This window comes from Sorex araneus, chromosome 4 (genome assembly GCF_027595985.1).
Source record: "Sorex araneus isolate mSorAra2 chromosome 4, mSorAra2.pri, whole genome shotgun sequence".
NCBI classification, from domain to species: domain Eukaryota; kingdom Metazoa; phylum Chordata; class Mammalia; order Eulipotyphla; family Soricidae; genus Sorex; species Sorex araneus.
In genome coordinates, this window is record NC_073305.1 from 19,103,329 (window position 1) to 19,122,923 (window position 19,595).

General features: G+C 37.4%; 1 protein-coding gene across 1 annotated transcript in view; it reads left to right on the plus strand.

The window, feature by feature from the left end:
- Positions 1–19,595, plus strand: part of KCNH8 (potassium voltage-gated channel subfamily H member 8) — a 384,704-nt gene that overhangs the window by 276,423 nt on the left and 88,686 nt on the right. Inside the window, exon 8 of the mRNA XM_004603820.2 lies at positions 18,044–18,241. Within this exon, the coding sequence (XP_004603877.2) occupies positions 18,044–18,241 (198 nt within the window). The remainder of the gene's footprint in view (positions 1–18,043; positions 18,242–19,595) is intronic.

The window sequence follows — 19,595 nt, forward strand, 5'->3', positions numbered from 1 at the left end:
AAAAGTGAGCAAAAAAAAGCAAGTAAACTGGTCTGATTCAGCTCATAGTTTGTCAATTTGCCATCCAAGATGGAGTGATTAAAGAAGGCCTGAATTCTTGGCTGAGGTGTGTAGATACACCCCCAAAGCAATAGCGACCAGGGAAGGTATTACATGGTTAACAGTTTAGGAATTTCATTTTGAACTTGAAAGAAACACTGAAAAGTCATATTTACCTTTTTTTTTGGTCCAGCTATATATTATGGTGAAAAGGTTTAACATGGGTTTTAGGAAATTAGTCTCACGGTGTATATACTTTTACTAATGAGAGTTTTCACCTTATTTTGTGGTTATTTTTTCTAAAGAGGTACTGAATTTATGAAGAAAATTTCTTGAAATGCTTTTTCCTTTTGAGATTTTAACAGACATGAACATAACTCATAGAAACACGAAAGGAAACAAAAGATAATTAATTTTTTATCTAAACTAATTAAACATCTGGCATACAAATTTCAAAACCTCTTCTCTCCATTCTTGTCATGTGTGTATGTGTGAGTGTTTATATTTTTGAGTTTCTCCATCTAATCACAAACAGAAGTAATTAAAATTTATTTTATAGTCTATAATGTCTCTAGACTATGGTGGAGGATGGGGGTACTATAAAATCTCCCTGCTGACATGATCTTACTTGGACGCAAGCCTTTTGTTTCATTTTCCATTGAGATAGTCGGGAGAGTAAAGACTCAAAACCAATTATAATTCTTCAGAACACTATTTAATATAGAATTGATTTAATGCCTTGCATTTAGTGCCCAGGTTCAATCCCCAGTACCTCAAAAGAGGAGGGAGAGAGACAGAGATAGACAGATAGTCAAAAGTAGACACAGAAGCAGGGAAATAATTTATAAAGTCTCTTTTTCAAAAACAGTGGCTTCTGCAGTCTAATATAGTTGTCCATGACGTGTTCTCTCCCTATCCAAACATTGAACAGACCAGCAGAAATTGGCTAACAACTGGGATATTAAAGACAGAAATAAAAGTTAATTTAGATCTTTATTTACATAATTTTTAAATACACGTTAATGTGCATCTAGGTTTATATAACTTTTGAAATCTGTATCTACTTTTCCCCCTAAGCTATTTATAAAATTATCTCTTGGCTTGACAGCTCTCTGTGATACTATATTTAGCATCATGGTATAAGACATTCCATTATATTTTAAAAAATTTAAGTTCTGGATTTGTTTTCCTACCTGCTATCTGTGTGTGTTAATTTCCTGCCTGAAGCGCTGTCTCTTCACCTGTTAAATGGAAACATGATTAGATAACTTCGTTTGGTTGTAATGAAGATTAAGTGATGTAAAGTAATTAAAAATGCTCAATGAGGAACGAGGTCAGGGGATGGGAAAAATGCTCAATGAGTGCTGCTGTTTTTAAGTACTTGTTTTACTACTGTTTTTAAGCTATATTATAGATATATTTCATGTCATTAAAATCATAACAGATGATTTTGTTCCTAAGGAAGTATTTACTATATTAAGACCAGTACCCAAATTGCCTGCAGCCTTTACAGAAAGCCGCTGCTGATGGTCAAGGATTATAGGCTTATTTTTAGGCTTATCTTTCTAGCCTGAAATGGACTTCTGTCAAGGTTGACTTTTTTTTTTTTTTCAATATAATGCACAGGGAAAAAAGGTAAGACTTCTAATTTTATCTCCTCCCATAAAATCATGTTTTAGTGCTAGCTAATTCCATTAAAATTTAAAATATGCTGGTTTAGATTTACAGGTTATGAAGCTCTTCTGTGGCAAAAATAGTATATTTTGGAATATGCGGTGACTCTTTTTTGACCCTCCTTCTAGAAGAACCAAAAGTTTATTACCACCTGGTTTGTATTATGAGTAGATTATAAGTGAGGACATGTATATCAGTCTCTAGTATTGTGTTTTATATATTTTAAACAAGAAAATGTTTGTTCATGTAATGTAAATATGTCTTCAAAAATCCAAAAACTGACATCAAGTTGTAATAAACTATTGAGGAATTAGGTGCTCTTAATTCAGTTTTGTTGACAACTGAAGTGTGATTTCTCTGTATATAATGTGCTTGGGGAACGGTGTAATGAAGTTATGTTATGATACTTCTTCTTTGCAAATGCCATCGCCATATTGTTTGTGTATGTAGGAGAGAGAGAGAGAGAGAGAGAGAGAGAGAGAGAGAGAGAGAGGGAGAGAGAGAGAGAGAGACTGGGAGAAAGTGAGATGGGATGAAAAGAGAGAGGGAGAAGGGAAAGGGGAAGGAAGGAAAAGGAAATGAATGGGAAGGGATGAAAATGGAGAGGGTCAAAATGGGGAAGAGAAGGGAGAGGAGAGTATGGGAGGGAAATGCTTTCTTTAGCCAACATTTTTCATACGTTTAAGAAATTTTACAAGAAAATGAAAGTTTATAAGAAAAGCCAAAGCAAAGCAGTGAGATCTAAATTTCCTAACAACTGAGACTTGTATAAAATCTCTTATACAGTATGCAAGAGTTTGTGCTAACCTGCTCTATGCCTATAAAACGAAGCTTTGGGGAAAATATTGAGCGTTCAGTTTTGTGCTTCTAAAAAACTTTTCTATTGCCCAAGTCATAACACATGCAGACCATGAACACATCAATTCTTGTCACCTACCTGTGGAATAATAGCTGATGCTTGGGGTGGTGTGGTAACAAACATCACAACAGTGTCTGGGCTCAAAATAAAAGTAACTTCATCTTCCCAGATCTGTGTCCCAGATTATCAGAAGACAATATGGGAAATTTTCATCTGTAGATGGAAAGAAAGAGCATTTACAAAAGGAAAAAAATCACTGGGGAGCCACTCTTGTCAAAGACAGAGTCAGTCAAGAGTGCTTTCCGACCTCCATTCTTCACCAGCAAAATCAGGGGGTAGCACAGCATATTGAAAGGTGTAAAGATTTACAACTCATGAAAATGACATCCATATCCGAATCATGATCCTGAATAGATAGCTACCCTTAGGTTGTATTTTGCTTTAGTCAACATTTCACAATATATTGGTGCCAGAGAAATAGCACAGTGGGTAAGGTGCTTGCCTTGCATGCAGCCAACTTGGGTCCTATCCCCAGCATTTTATATGGTCCCCTAAGTCCCCAGGAGTGATTCCTGAGTGCAGAACCATGACTAATCCCTGAGCATTGCCAGGTGTGACCCAAAAACCAAAACCAAAAGGCATTACACACTATAATTATGCTTAATAATTATATGACATTACATTATATAACATGAATTTGATTAAATAAAATACAAACTATTCAACATATTAGGTAAGCAGTTGTATTCACCAGCCACAAATAATATTTTAGCATGCTATTTCTATCATGATGGGTTGTTACAATAAAAAATGTCATATCTTCTGAGCCTATATCTTGCTTTTTTCCACGTCTTCAGTACCTAATAATGGAGAGTTGCATTTTTAAGAATGAAACATAAAAGACTCTTCATTTTTAAGTACAGTGAAATTTTGTGTTCATTATTTTCCACTTGTGGAAACAGGATACTGGGTTAATCTTTTATACAGATTTTCAACAATGAAAACGTTTGTTTTTATTATTGTTAGTAAAAAAGAAAACCTTTGTCCCTTACAAGAAGAACAAAACAACCATAACAGCAGCTTTTTATATAGTGCTTTCTATATGTCAAATTATACTCAGTTAAGCACTTCCTATGTGTTGTGTCACTCAGTCTTTTCGCAGCTCATGAGGTAGGTTATTGTCATGTTCCCCATTTTAGAAAGGAAAAAACAAAGGGACAAAATAGAGAAAGTATCTTACCGACCCAATGTTACACAACAGTCACTGTCACTGTCACTGTCATCCCGTTGCTCATCGATTTGCTCAAGCAGGAAACCGTAATGTCTCCATTGTGAGACTTGTTGTTACTGTTTTTGGCATATCGAATACGCCATGGGTAGTTTGCCAGGCTCTGCCGTGAGGGCGAGATACTCTCAGTAGCTTCCCAGGCTCTCTGAGAGGGGCAGAGGAACCAAACCCAGATCTGCCACATGCAAGGCAAAGGCCCTACCGTTGTGCTATCGCTCCAGCCCACACAACAGTTAAATGGCAAAAAATGATAGAGAAAAAGTTCTAGCAATGTAAATCCAAAAATCCACTTCATAGGCTGTACCACTTGCTTTCTGGAAAATTAAGCTTTTCTCTGCTGTCTGGTCTGACACTGTTCTCTTGCCTTGTTTCTCTTTCACATCATTTGTTTCTTGTCCTTTTCTGTGTTGTTTCTCTGCACTCTATCCTCTCCTCACTTGAAAAAATAAAGTCCCTGTTACCTTTAGTTCCCTCTGATATAATTGCTTTGTCCAGTGTTTACCTCAAGTCCAACCAATCTCTCAACCACCATCTTGCTAAAGCCTTGCTTTGGAGGGTTTATGCAAATTCCCACTACTTCCTGTATTCCACACCTCATCAAGTCATCAAGCAAAGTTAGTTACATGCTTTTAAGTGAATTACTGGATAGATGAGTCAGAAGAACAAAGACTGGCACCTCAGCTTGTTTTGTGATCTAATTGATATGACAATGCTTTGAGGTGGGCATCTTCCAGAAACTTAAAAGCTATGCCTTTCTTTTTCTAATTCTTTATGTTTATTTACTTATTTTGGATCTGGCACTTGGAAGCTGCTCCTGGTGTGCTTCTTACTCCTAGCTTTGGGACCACGTGATGCTAGGGATGGAGACCAGGCCTGCTACAAGCAAAATGCTTTGCATGTGCTCAGCCCATTGAGTTATGTGTCCAGCCTAAGGCCATGCCTTTAGAAAAGTTTCAATAGCAAGTGAAACTAAGTAGCATACACATGACTTTTTTAGTATGATCTTTTCATATAAAATTAATTCACATGATCTGACCTAATTTATTTTAGAATTGCTTTTTATCATCGAGAAATTAGAAAATGTCTCTTTCAATGTATTTTTAAAGAATTGCAATTAGAATTTCAATTTGAAGTTTTTCAAACCAAAGAAACTTTTCAATAGGGGGCGAAGCCCTCTTGTAATTGATTATCAGGTGACTACTAAAGCTGATGGAGATTGGTTTGCAACTATAAGACATCAGTTTTCTTCCCTGAGTTTACACCAGCTGTTAACCTGTGAAAGAAGAGATACCAAGAAAACATTAGAGGCAAATATAAAACATGAACAGAAGCACTGTATCACTGTTGCTGTCATCCTGTTGTTGCTCATCGATTTGCTCGAGCGGGCATCAGTAACATCTCCATTGTGAGACTTGTTACTGTTTTTGGCATATCAAATACACCACAGGTAGCTTGCCAGGCTCTGCTGTGTGGGCGGGATACTCTCGGTAGCTTGCCGGGCTCTCCAAGAGGGACGGGGGCATTGAACCCAGGTTGGCCGTGTGCAAGGCAAACGCCCTACCATCTGTGTTATCGCTCCAGCCCAAACAGAAGCCTATCAAAAAATTATTTGTCAAGGTTCAATTAATTTTGTCTCAATTGTCTTTTTGAAACAAGTTGGGATTTTTGAGGGGAGGGGCCTGCGGAATGGGCCTCCCAAGCCTGCTCAATAGGTGGTGGAGAGTAGCTGGTGGAAGTTTTGGGGGGCCTTCACCAGAGCTTCTTCAGCAATCAAACTGATAATTCAATGCAAATGCACAAGGTGCAATACTACTCTGATCCTACTGTTGATGGGTCTCCCAAAGTCACACCTGGTGGTGCTGGGGGACCTTCAGGGCTGCACTCAGCATCCTAAAGTCCATGTAGCCCAGGAATTGAATTTGGAATACACATATCCCCTAATGGCTGTAAGATTTCCTAGTCCCCTAAGCAAGTTTTTGTCCTGACATAGGTGCAAATAATGATTGCTTTTGATCAGAGATCCTTTACAACTTGTCTCTAAAAATAATACTCTGGATTTAGGTATAGGTCTGTACCCAAACACTCATGAAAGGTGTAAGAAATACCAGAGCAATTACTGCGGCAAGAATGTTCATGTTGAGACATCGACCTGGAAGCATAGTGCAGTGTTTGGGTATTTGTATGTGAAGGTTAAAATATAAATAGTTCATAGTTTTTGTTTTGCTAACTTAGTCATGAACCTGTTATTTGGTAAAATTTTCTCTATTCTTAGTTGAGATTTGAGAAGCATTTGAAAGCCCCTGGAAACAGATGGTCTGATCTATGTCTTCTTAAAGGCATAAAATGGTACAGTAACTTCTCAACTATGGTTTTGGACTTTTTCACATTTAAGAAAAATTTCTAGAGTGTTTTAATTTGGTTTGGTGTGTTCCATAATTGACAGTTTGGACAGGGTACTATACAACATTCAACGAATCACTGCTGAAGTGAAATGTACTACCACAGTTGTCAATATTCAAGAAGTTTCTATTGTAAAACTTTATACAAGCTGGGAAACTTTTAAATCATTTTAACATTGAGTGATGCTTTTTTTCCCTGACAGTATTAATTGCATATAACATTTCTTATTTGACAATTATTCAACAGTGAATAGAGCAGAAGTGATACATGTATCAAATTTTAAAACCTTTCATCCTTATCCCATCAATATTTGTTGAATGGCCATCATTCAAATTATTAAAAACGAATAAAAATTGAACTTACAAAATCATGTATTGTTACATAAGAATTTTGCTTTTTTCTTAGTCAAATCCTTGTGAAGAAACATTAGGATATTATTTTATAAAATCTTTGATCTAATGAAGTCATTGGTATTGAAACATTGTATGCCTGAAATACAATCATGAATAAGTTTTAATCCACAGTGAATAAATTAAATTAATAATTAATTTAATTATTTAATTAATTTTCTAACCTGAAGAACCTAAAATTTATTAAGTTCAACAATTTTATGTTCAAGTTTGAACAATGAAAGAGCAGGAAGATTAACTGAAGAATCAAAGACAATAAATCAATTTAATTAGTAACAAGAGCAAGACAGTTATTTCTTGATTCAAAATTCATCCCTGGTATTTATAAGTGAGTATTCTTGTTTCAGAATTTTACCTGGAAAATAAGTTAATCCACTTCAGAAATATAAAGCATTCATAGTTTATGGGAGTCAAATTAAAGATTAGAGAGATTGGGGCTGGAGTGATAGCACAGCGGGTAGGGCGTTTGCCTTGCACGAGGCAGACCCAGGTTCGATTCCCAGCATCCCATATGGTCCCCCTAGCACCGAGTAATTCCTGAGTGCATGAGCCAGGAGTAACCCCTGTGCATTGCCAGGTATGACCCAACAAGCAAAAAAAAAAAGATTAGAGAGATTAATAGATAACCAAAATTAGCACTTTGGTTCAGATTGGGACCTCAAATTTACCAATGCTTTCTCCTCAGTGGAATCAATAAATCATATCAGATAACATTACAGGTTGCTTTTCTAGTCTTTTTATTTTTTCTTTTGAGGGAGGGTGGCTTGGGCCATATCCAGTGGTGCTCAGGGCTTATTCCTAGTTGAGTGCTCAAGGATCACTCTGGCAGACTCATGGGACATATGGGATTATAGGCATTGAACCCAGATTGTCTGCATGCAAGGTAAGCACCCTACCAGCTATACTATCACTCAGGCCCCTCTTCTAGACTTATTCTTGATCTCCTCCTCTAGAGCAGAATGTGGTAGAAGTTCACTGTATCACTGTCAATGTCAGATGTTTTTATTCTAAATCTCTGCACTACTCAACTCTTTTTCTTAAATTAAAATACTGAAAGTATGGGGAAGAGACTCAAAAATATAGAAAAAATGGGGCCTTGATAGTAGTTCAGATGCTTGCTTACATTCTGCCAACCCAGTTCAATTCTTTGCACCCATATGTGGTCCCCCAAGCATTGCTAGCAGTGAGCAATGAGTTTGGCACTAGAGTAGCCTCTGAGCAACATGTCATTGGTCCAACACCCTCCCCCAAGTAAAAATAAAAATATAGGGTGTTTACAGTTTATTTGGTAGAATATGCAATGTTAATTCCATAGTTCTGACATATATACCAAATTAAAGGAATACATTACTATTGAGAAGATTTGGATGAAGTGTATACAGTGATGCTCTGTGCCCTTTGCAACTTTTGTATAAGTCTAAAATTATTCTTCCTCCCCAAAGAATCTTGATCAAAGCAACAAAGAAAAAAATTATAATGACATGTTCTAGTATAACTTAAGAAGACAAGCTCCTTCCTTCCTTCCTTCCTCCCTCCCTTCCTTCCTTCCTTCCTTCCTTCCTTCCTTCCTTCCTTCCTTCCTTCCTTCCTTCCTTCCTTCCTTCCTTCCTTCCTTCCTTCCTCCCTTCCTTCCTTCTTCCTTTTTATGTAGTATCATGTTCAATGTATTTCTTATCAATGTTCTGGGGTGTCATTATATTAATGGACTGTAATATGTAATGACAGACTTTTCTCCAATATTTTGTTCAGGTAAGAACAACTTTTGAGTGTGTGTATTGATAAGTACAATTTCTCACAAAACATTTAGGTTTCAACTACCACAACTTTATCACCCCAACATATATACAAAACATACCCTCATACTTCTGACACTCGTCTCAATAGCTCTCAATCATCTCTACATCCAGTTCTGTTATTCAGCCCCTTGCTAAAAAATATCAGAAGAGGCCAGAGTTCTCACGTACCCTGTAAAAATCAGTGTCTTAAACTGCTTTTCCTTTCCCATGAAGAGTTCCCTTATCTGTGATTCAAAACAATAGTTTTTAATCCCACCTTTAACCCTTAGAATTTTGTAAATAACATTAAAGCCTATTGATCACTGTTAACATAGGTTAACTTTTAAAGATCATGCTGTTCCATCTCTGCACTGATTATGTTTGGACAGTTATTGTATTTTCTTTGATATGATTTATCCTCTAAGGACACATCCTCAAATCTAAGAAAAAGTTGGTACTAGAAATGTGAACTTATTCAATACTGGTGTCAACTACTACATTGAAATTGTAACTTAAAATTATTATCTCTTTATGCACACTGTAGTATAACAGAATAGACATGTCTGTTAGGTTAGCAAGAATTGTATTTGTTTTTTAAGTTCTAACAATTCTCTTATTTACAAATCAGCTTTTATTGAGGCATCATAGTCTAATAGGTCTTAAAAGAAGAGTAAATATTACTCAGATTCTCTGCTGAGACTGTATTACTTTAAGGGGGAGTGTAATTATGAAAGGATTTGAATGAAAATAATACTACTTGAAAACTTAGCAAAATAGCTGTCATTTAGTAAGAGTTGGTGACCATCTCAAATGTTGATCTCCACTATGTCTTCATTCTGCATGATGCCCATCCCTACAATCTGTGTCTGGTTTTCAGGGACATTATCCCAATTATGGAAGTTTCCTTTCTAGCAGACGTAATATTGGTGGGAAATGAATGCTTCCAAGGAGCAGTCCTTGATCAAGAATAGCTGATACATAGGCAGACTTATTCCCTTATTGGTCCTGGAGATTGGTTATGGGATTAAGCTCTAGTGCTATAGTAGTAACTTCCATGCCTGCTGCTCTTTTTCTGTGTTACTTTCCCACTGTTTCCTAAAAAATATAGAATGGGCACTACATTTAATTAAATTACTGTTACTTAAACCTTGTCTTAAAGTCAACTTCTAGAAGTCAACTAAAATAGCTTCCTTTTCCATCACATATTCAGAATTTCATTTGTAATTCCGCTTGGAATGCCATTTGGAATTTCATGCCAAAGTAAAAAATGATACTTCAGTTTCAGAGAGACAACATAACAGTTAATATGCTCAGCTAACATATGGTTAACCTGGGTTTGATCCCTGGCACCCCGTGTCTTTCTCCAAGCCCAGCAGGAGTGATACTTGAGCACAGAGCTAAGAGTAAAGCCTGAGCACCAACAGGTGTGGCACACACACAAAAAAGAAAACAAATAAAAGATTTATTGAGGCCTTCAATTATACTATAATACCACTGTCCTGGGCTTCTCTCTATAACAAATGAATCATTACGTAGTCGTCAAGAACTTGAACTCTCATAGCAGAAATATGGACTAAAATCTAGACTTTGAATTTTTTTTAAATTTATTTATTTTTAATTAGAGAATCACCGTGAGGGTACAGTTACAGATCTATACACTTTTGTGCTTATACTTCCCTCATACAAAGTTCGGGAACCCATCCCTTCACCAGTGCCCATTCTCCACCACCCGTAAACCCAGCGTCCCTCCCACCCTCCCCAATCCCATCTCCCCCCCACCCCACCCTGCCACTGTGGCAGGGCATTCCCTTCTGTTCTCTCTCTCTAATTAGCTGTTGTGGTTTGCAATAAAGGTGTTGAGTGGCCGCTGTGCTCAGTCTCTAGCCCTCATTCAGCCCGCAACTCCCTTCCCCCACATGGCCTTCGACTACAATGTAGTTGGTGATCGCTTCTCTGAGTTGACCTTTCCCCGGAACGTGAGGCCAGCCTCGAAGCCATGGAGTCGACCTCCTGGTACTTATTTCTACAGTTCTTGGGTGTTAGTCTCCCACTCTGTTATTCTATATACCATAGATGAGTGCAATCTTTCTATGTCTGTCTCTCTCTTTCTGACTCATTTCACTCAGCATGAAACTTTTCATGTCCATCCACTTAACTACAAAATTCTTGACCTCCTTTTTTCTAACAGCTGCATAGTATTCCATTGTATAGATGTACCAAAGTTTCCTCAACCAGTCATCCATTCTGGGGCATTCGGGTTTTTTCCAGATTCTGGCTATTGTAAACAGTGCTGCGATGAACATACATGTGCAGATGTTGTTTCGATTGTACTTTTTTGCCTCTCTGGGATATATTCCCAGCAGTGGTATTGCTGGGTCAAATGGGAATTCAATATCTAATTTTTTGAGAATCGTCCAAATTGTTTTCCAGAAGGGCTGAACCAGTCGGCATTCCCACCAGCAGTGAATAGACATTGAATTTTTGAACAATTTGTTTAATTTCATTGATTCTTAGTTCTCTTTAGAATGAAAGCAATTATGTTTAAGTTTGTAATAACTATAAAATAATAAATCAAAGTATGGGTGATAATTGTACATATTCCGTACTTAGGGTGAGCATAAAGTAACAGAGAGGTACGAGCTTGCAATGATCCAACTTCTGGCAGAAATTTCTCTGGACTTAGTTACTAAAATACTAAAATACAGAAATCAAAAATCTTGCAGCTGCTATTGTGACCACACGATCTCATATCTCTTCATTCTCAGCAATAGAAAGCAAATTATCAAATGTTTCTTTTCCAGCAGGTCCAACTTTAAGGGGGGGGGGGGGAACTCCAAACAATGATAGTGAGTTTTTTGTTGAAAAATTGAATGTAATCAAAGTAAAGAGAAAGTAAAGTGAAATTTATCAGCTACACATGCGGGGTGGGGGGCTGAGGGGTGGGGGTTTGAGGGGGAGGTGTACTGTGGTTCTTGGTGGTGGAATATGTGCACTGGTGAAGGGATGGGTGTTTGAGCATTGCATAACTGAGACTTAAGCCAGAAAGCTTTGTAACTTTCCACATGGTGATTCAATTAAATAAATAAATAAATAAATAAATAATGAAATGGAGGCTAGATCACCCTAGAGGAGGGTTTGAAAGAGAGAAAGCTCTCAGTAAAATGTTAGCTTTCTACCAATTTAATAACAAGAAAAGCCCAATATGGGCTCCATTCTAGTTCTAGCTAGCCTCCTTTACAGCAAAATCCATTCATATCCAATTAAATGAGGTACAATTGTGAATGATAATGATAGGCATAATTATGTATATATTGATAATTTTTATTTATATAAAAACATGGGCTGGAGCAATAGCACAGAGGGTCGGGTGTTTGCCTTGCACATGGCAGACTCAGGTTCTATTTCTCCGCCCCTCTCGGAGTCTCAGAGAGCCCGGCAATCTACAGAGAGTATCCAGCCTGCATGGCAGTGCCTGGCAAGCTATCCGTGGCATATTCAATATGCCAAAAACAATAACAACAAGCTTCACAATGGAGACGGTACTACTGGTGCCCACTGGAGTGAATCGATGAACAATGGGACAACAGTGCTACAGTGCTATATAAAGACATAAATTTGACCTGAGGGCATTATAATTTACTGGTTAGTCTTTTTCTATTGTTAAAATACTTTATAGGACCAAAGATACTGACTATGTGTTTTTTCTTAAATAACACACGTCTAGTCCTTTCATTAAATCTAATGTATCTGTTGATTCACCAAGTACTAATAAAAACTAAACTTCTTAAGAACACATTTGTTGTGTAAAGTTGATCAAGCCAGTGCAAACCGTGAATATATATATATACATATATAAAGTATGTACTTTATTTTAGAAAACCTAAAGAGTAAAATAATAAACTCCAATTAAGGGTTAACAGTATGTAATTAATGAAAATTGATAAGCAATTCAAAATATATGAATGAATGAACATGTTAAATTATAGATTCTCTGACTATGGCTATTAAGAATCGTTCTGGCTTTGAAAAAGGTACTTTTCTTCATAAATCTATTTTTTCATCAAGTCTATTTTAGTAACACCAGGATTATGATATCTGTTGCTTCTATCATATGGCAGGCTGTTTAGTACACTTAGCTTTTCTGTTCTGTTATGCTGTATATGCCTTTTCCTTCAAAATGTTCTTTGGGGAAAATTTTTGAGGAGAAGTAGACAGACTGTTCTAAGGCATCCCTTCTTTTGGAGATGAGTTTCTTCGCATAAAAAAAAAAAATTGGTTTCCAAATTGGTTAGATTGCATCTTCTGTACAGTACAGTGACATGCCGTCTCTACAGTGGAACACGTGTTCCCATTTCGGACAAGCTGTTCTGTAAAGAAGTTGTATTTAGCCCACAGAGTCAATCCCCAAATTTGTGTTACCTTCTTTCTTTATTACCAGGTTTTTTTTTTTAATCATCATTATTGCTTCTGCTCCATCGGCTGTAACAGTTGAGTAGCAGCCCTTCTTATAAAACAAGATGTTTCTGAAAATAGAACAGTTGGCTAGACAGAAAAGATATCAACAAAAGTAGATTGGTTGTTCATCTGTGTTTTGAGCCAGAGCCACTTCTGTGACTAACATGTGTTTTCACATATGCATGTCTAAGTGAAAGGCATTCAGTGAAAATCTAAGCCAATAGAATCTGTAGATCTTAATCCCTGGTCTCATCCTATTTGATTAAGGAAATCAAAGCTACATGGAAACTGATTTAATTCAGAGAAACTTTACATATTTCATTTTTATGCAAATTGGGTCATATTTTAAAATCTGCACCTTCTTGGCCTATACATGTTTTTTCTCCCAGATTTTTTATTGAAGCGCCAGGATTTACAGTACTGTTAATGACAGGGTTTTATGCATATACCATCCCCACTGCCAGAGTATCTGTGTAAGGATTTAGTTTCATAAAATGTTTCATTTTTTCCCATATTTTTATGAGAAAGCTTTCAGTTCCATACATAAATTAATATTTTAATTCAGTTCAAGAATAAAAGATGAACCCAGTTTTGATAAAATTGTATTCAACTAAGTGAAAGTACAGATTTTATTGTGGGTTCACCCTCCTTGCCACATACCTCCACTTAGACAAAAAACTAAGTCCTGCATTATTTGCTTTGGGCAAAGTGACATTTTCAAGCTTTCTAAATTTCCTAATAAGAAGCAAGAATGGCCAATATGAAACAAAAGATAAAACCTGTTAATCATTCATTTGACAAGATGAGATGATTTGAGATCCCTTTCAGCATAATTTGGAAAACACTAGAAAAATAGTCAACCCAGAGTCTAGATTTAAATCTACTGATGCCTTCACAAAACCATTCTGAATTTTATCGTAGCTTACTAAAAGCATTGCCTTTTGCAATCTGTACCTTACATTTTATTATTATTCTTTTTTCTCAAAAAACACTTTCATTATACTTTGTTTCCAAATACCTTTGTAAATGAAATGTATTGCATGCTGTCTATAATCTCATATTCTCATAAGAGCAAGAACCCATTTTTATTTTTATTAGTTCATTGATATTTAAAAAATCACATTTATTAATTAAACCCTGCGTGTTAGCTGCTTTGCTAAGCTTGGGAATGGTGGTTCTAAGTTTTAGCCTCAACATTAGAATCTACTGAAGAACTTTGAATAGTTATACCTGAGGGGCAGAAAGATAGAACAGTAGTGAGTAATTTGCCTTGCATTCAGTTGACCTAGTTTCAGTCTCTTGCACCACATATGGTTCCCTGTATCTCACCAGGAATTATCCTGAGCACAAAGCCAGTAGTAAGCCCTGAGCACAATTGGGTGTGGATTAATCCTGGACTCGACACCAGAAATTCAGAAATTTTCATTCAGTTAATCAGGGTGGAACTTGAAGGGTATATTTTTGAAAGTTTCCTAGTTGCATCTAATATTGACAACTATTGTTCTAGAGCAGTGTTTGTGCCCAATGTGGTCCCCTTGATCTCCAGCACTGTCACATGGAACCCACTGCAAAGGCAACACACACAGACACAGACACAGACACACACACACACACACACACACACACACACACCAGCCTTCTCACACACTATATCAAACCAGAAACAGTAAGAACATAATTTGGCTGTCTCTCTTTAATTACCCCTTTAGATATGTTTGAGGCTCAGCAAAAGTTGAGAAACAATTTTCTAAAGACAGGATGAATTAAGCACAGCACTTGCTACTAAACTTTCATCTTGGTCGCCAGGAATTCCCAGTTGTTTCAAATTTGCATTTTAATTGCATAGCACGGTCTCATAATCTATAATGTTTGCTGATAATGATAACAATATTACTATTTGAGAGCATAATGACTTTTCATTTATTCTTCGGCACCTATTATATGAGGTATTCATAAGAAAGTACTGAGGGCCAGAGAAATAGTACAGAAGGAAGGGCACTTGCTTTGCACATGGATGACCTGGGCTCAATCCATGGCATCTCATGTAGTTCCCTGAGCAGTGCCAGAAGTGATTCCTGAGTGCAAAACCAGTAATAATCCTGAGCATCTCTTGGTGTGACCCCCAAAAAACAAACAGAAAAAAAGTACTGAGCAGGGCCAGAGTCCATAGTGAATTATTTGCGTGAAGGAGGCCTAGGTTTGATTTCTGAAACTGAATGGTTCCCTACACACCACCAGAAGTGATCCCCGAAAGTAAAGTTGGGAGTATCTTCTGAGCACCATCAGGTGTGTTTCTCCCCTACCAAAAAAAAAAAAGGAAAAAAAATGTTGGTGATGAACAGCATACCTTAACAAAAGTCTTATGAAACTTATGAGTTGAACTGAATTTCATAATTTCATAAATTCAGTTCAACTCATAAGTTTCATTAATTCAGTTCAACTCATAAGTTTCATAAGACTTAGAGTTTAGTAATATATGTACACAAAACCTACAACACATTGAGCCAGAGAGATGGTTAGTACAACTTAAAAATATAAAATCTTAAAGAGAAAATAATTTCAGTAAAGAAGTTTTAAATGATATTTGTGTTGTGCTATTTAAATATATAGCACAGGGGCTGGAGCAATAGCACAGCAGATAGGGCGTTTGCTTTGCACGCAGCCGACCCGGGTTCTAATCCCAGCATCCCATATGGTCCCCTGAGCACCACCAGGGGTAATTCCTGAGTGAAGAGCCAGGAGTAACCCCTGTGCATCGCCGGGTGTGACCCAAAAACCAAATAAATAAATAAATAAATAAATATAGCACAACACAGATTATATTACTATTATATATTATATTACTATTATAGCACTGTTATAGCACTATTGTCCCATTGTTCATCAATTTTCTCAAGCGGGCATCAGTAAAGTCTCCATTGTGAGACTTATTGTTACTGTTTGGGGCATATCAGATATGCCACACGTAGCTTGCCAGGCTCTGCTGTGCAGGCGGGATACTCTCTGTAGCTTGCTGGGCTCTCCAAGAGGAATGAAGGAATTGAACCCGGGCCAGCCGCATGCAAGGCAAATGCTCTACCCGCTGTTCTATAGCTCCAGCCCATATTACCATCGTTAATATTAATTATTATCAATTATTATATAATATATAATATATAGTTAATTATCATATTATATATTGTGTCAATATTATCACTATTATTAATATTATATAATACCATTATGTTACTATTTAAACTTCTCATCTATATTAACATAGCTTTTTTACAACTTTATGACAATATAATTTATAAAATATTGCACATATTTTGGGCACTAAATTTGATAAATTTAGATACATGTTTAATTCAGCATCATAAAACAGCTGTAGAGACACTGGTCCTATCACAGTTATCTCTATGCTCTACAATTTCCCTTCTCCACCCTAAGTGCAGAATGAGGTGACAGAGAAAGTGTCCTGAGGAAGATAAGCATGGGTTTAAACTTGTAGGGCAGCAAGATATCAGTTCAAGTGAATTAAGTAGTAAAAATTTGCATAAGATAAAAATAAAACTCCTACTACTTATTTGAAGTCTAAATGATTGTGGTATAGCTCTTTGTCATCTTATAAGTTTTTTAAATCACTTGTATTACTTGCCGTCCCATTGTTCATCGATTTGGTCAAGTGGATGCCAGTAACGTCTCCATTTGTCCCTGTCATGTGCTAGTGTAGCCCAATGGCATCTGCCCCCTCCAGGAACACGAAGAGTATCACAGCCTCTCTTTACTCATCCTTCCCCATGCTGCCGTATTGGAGGCTCTTTTACGATCAGGGGAATGAGGCCCATTATTATTACTATTTTGAGAATATCAAACACGCCATGGGTAGCTTGCCAGGCTTTGCCGTGTGAGCAGGACAATCTTGGTGGCTTGCCAGGCTCTCTGAGAGGGACAGAGGCTTTTAGGGAAGCCTCTAATTATCCTTACCAGGACGTCCACTTCAGGAAAAACTACATTGCTCTCTTTCAGGAGCTTTGTTTTATAAGCTTTGTCTTGGCCATTGATAAGATTACATGGTGCTGGGGCAGTTTGTGGGTGTGACTGCCAAGCTACTGGAAAACTAGGGATCTGGGTGGAGGAGGCCCAGTTCTGATCCCAGCAGGCTTGGAGTTCTCAGTCACAGATCCCCCATATCTGGGTTCCTCTGTCAGTTCCTTCATTTGTGAGGCTCGTCTGAGCATGTGGAGAGTGACCTTCAGCATGGCTGCAGCTGGGTTCTAAAGGGGCTCTGCTTGGGGCAAGGAGGGAAACTCAACCCTCCTCCCTCCAATGGGACCCTGGTGAAGACAGCCTGGTTCAGGGGCAGGAGATTCTGCCAAGGGGCTGGAGTGATAGCACAACAGGTATGGCGTTTACCTTGCACACAGCTGACCCAGATTCAATTCCCAGCATCCCATGTGGTTCCCTGAGCACTGGTAGGAGTAATTCTTGAGTGCATGAGCCAGAATTAACCCCTGTGCATCACCAGGTGTGACCCAAAACCAAAAATAATATTTTTAAAAGGTTTTTAAATACTTACTCAAATCTATTTCTTTAGCTTTTATTTTCTACTTTATTTCTTAAAGTTTTTAAAAAGTTTTCATTTAATTAAAGCACCATGATTTTCCTTGAGTTTTAGGCATGCAACATTTCAACACCAATTCCATCACCAGTGTCGACTTTCCTCTGCCACTGTCCCTTCACCCCACTTGCCCACAGTTCAAGATTCAGTGGTTCAATTCAATTTAGTTCTCATATATTCAGTGTTGTTGAGTCTGTCTATATTATCCAGTTGATAAGTTGTGAAATATCCAACCGAGTTGATGAGAGCAATAATCTTGATTTCGATTTTTGTAGGTTATAACAGGAAAAAAATTTTTAAATGTGACCATCAATCCTCTCTGGAATGCTTATTTTTTCTGCTCTAGGTCTACTACAGGACAGTTTTTGTAATTTGTGGCAATAAATCTTATTTTATTATGTACCTTAAAATTCCTTTATCCTCATTTTCCAGAAAAAAAATGTGTGTGTATCTTAAAGTGCTCATTTGTTATTAAAAATCCCCATCTCCTGATTTTGATACTTTACTTTGCTAGTGATATTCTCATTCTTTCCTTCTCTGCAGGTTGGCTCCATGAGCTGGGAAAGAGACTGGAATCTCCATACTATGGCAACAATACTTTGGGGGGCCCGTCGATCCGAAGTGCCTACATTGCTGCTCTATACTTCACCCTCAGCAGCCTCACCAGTGTTGGGTTTGGGAATGTGTCTGCTAATACAGATGCAGAAAAGATCTTCTCTATCTGCACCATGCTAATTGGGGGTAAGGGACACTTTCTTTTATACCAAGAGAAGGAACAAGTGTTTTGTTTGCTGTGTCCTCAAACACACTAGACATGTTTGGTTTACATGGGAAGAGTCTAAAAGTATTTATAAAGAAGTCAATGAAAACAACCTCTTAGTATCTGTAGCAAGCCATAATGCCCAAAAGTAGAGAGAGAGTATGGGGAACATTGTCTGCCCTATGGAGGCAGGGGGAGGATGGGAAAGGGGGGTATATCGGGGATATTGGTGGTGGGGAATATGCACTGGTGGAGGGATGGGTGTTTGATCATTGTGAGATTGTAACCCAAACATGAAAGCTTCTAACTATCTCACAGTGATTCAATAAAATTTAAAAGAAAAGAAATCATGAAAACATTTTCATCTTCATGATAGCTTAGCAAGGAAAGCCAGTCATATAAAGAATTCCATTTTTCTGACAGACGAAGAGCTGTTTATCTAATATTTGATTTTGAAAGAACTAATATCTTAGTGTGATATTTATCATTCGCATTTCTGAGTTAGAGTCTGAATTTTAAGTCTGTGTTTCACATTCCATTTTACTGTTTTGTGTTTTTAAATTTTATTAATTCTAATATAGTACCTTAAAGGTGTCTTATAGATAACGGTTCAAAAAAACACACAAACATCATAATAAACATTACTTGCACTCATGTTCTATTCTCTGTGCTAAGTGTTTTGATATACTACCCTAAGTAACTCTTAAGGCAGATACATGGACTCAGCGCTTTTATCATCCCATTTTGCAAATAGACAAGTTATTCTACTGTTGTCTTCGAGCTTCAGACCCTTCTTCTGTGCTCTGTTTTGTAATTGGAGACTTCTGGGAAGTTTCTCACTTTCTCACTTCCTTTTTTCCATCCAACTTCACTTATGTCCTACAATGGGGCAGGCTAGATGGCAAGAGAGAATAAGTTTGCCTGCTTTCTTCTACCTTCAGTGATAGATAACTCAAGGGGCATCAGGTAGCTCCAGCCTTCAGCACCTTCACAGATTCTCAGAACCAGGCTTCTCAGCATCCCTGTATCAGTGGGACATTGGACCTGCCCACACATGCAATGTTTGAGCCCAAGTTCTTTGTGGCCTCCCACAGATTCTTCCCTGGGCTTATATGTTCTTCCCACTTCTTCCCTTTGTTTATCCATTTCATGGGCAGACTCTCCTTTCTGCAGTTATTATATCTTGGTCATTCATCTCTCCAACATCAGGCATACCAATTTCTTGCAGTAAACTCCCTCTTTTGAAATATTTAATTTCTCTTTTTAGAACTGCCTCATTGATACATGATTCATGCTATGATTATCTACATTTTTTTCACATGACAAATCCCTAAT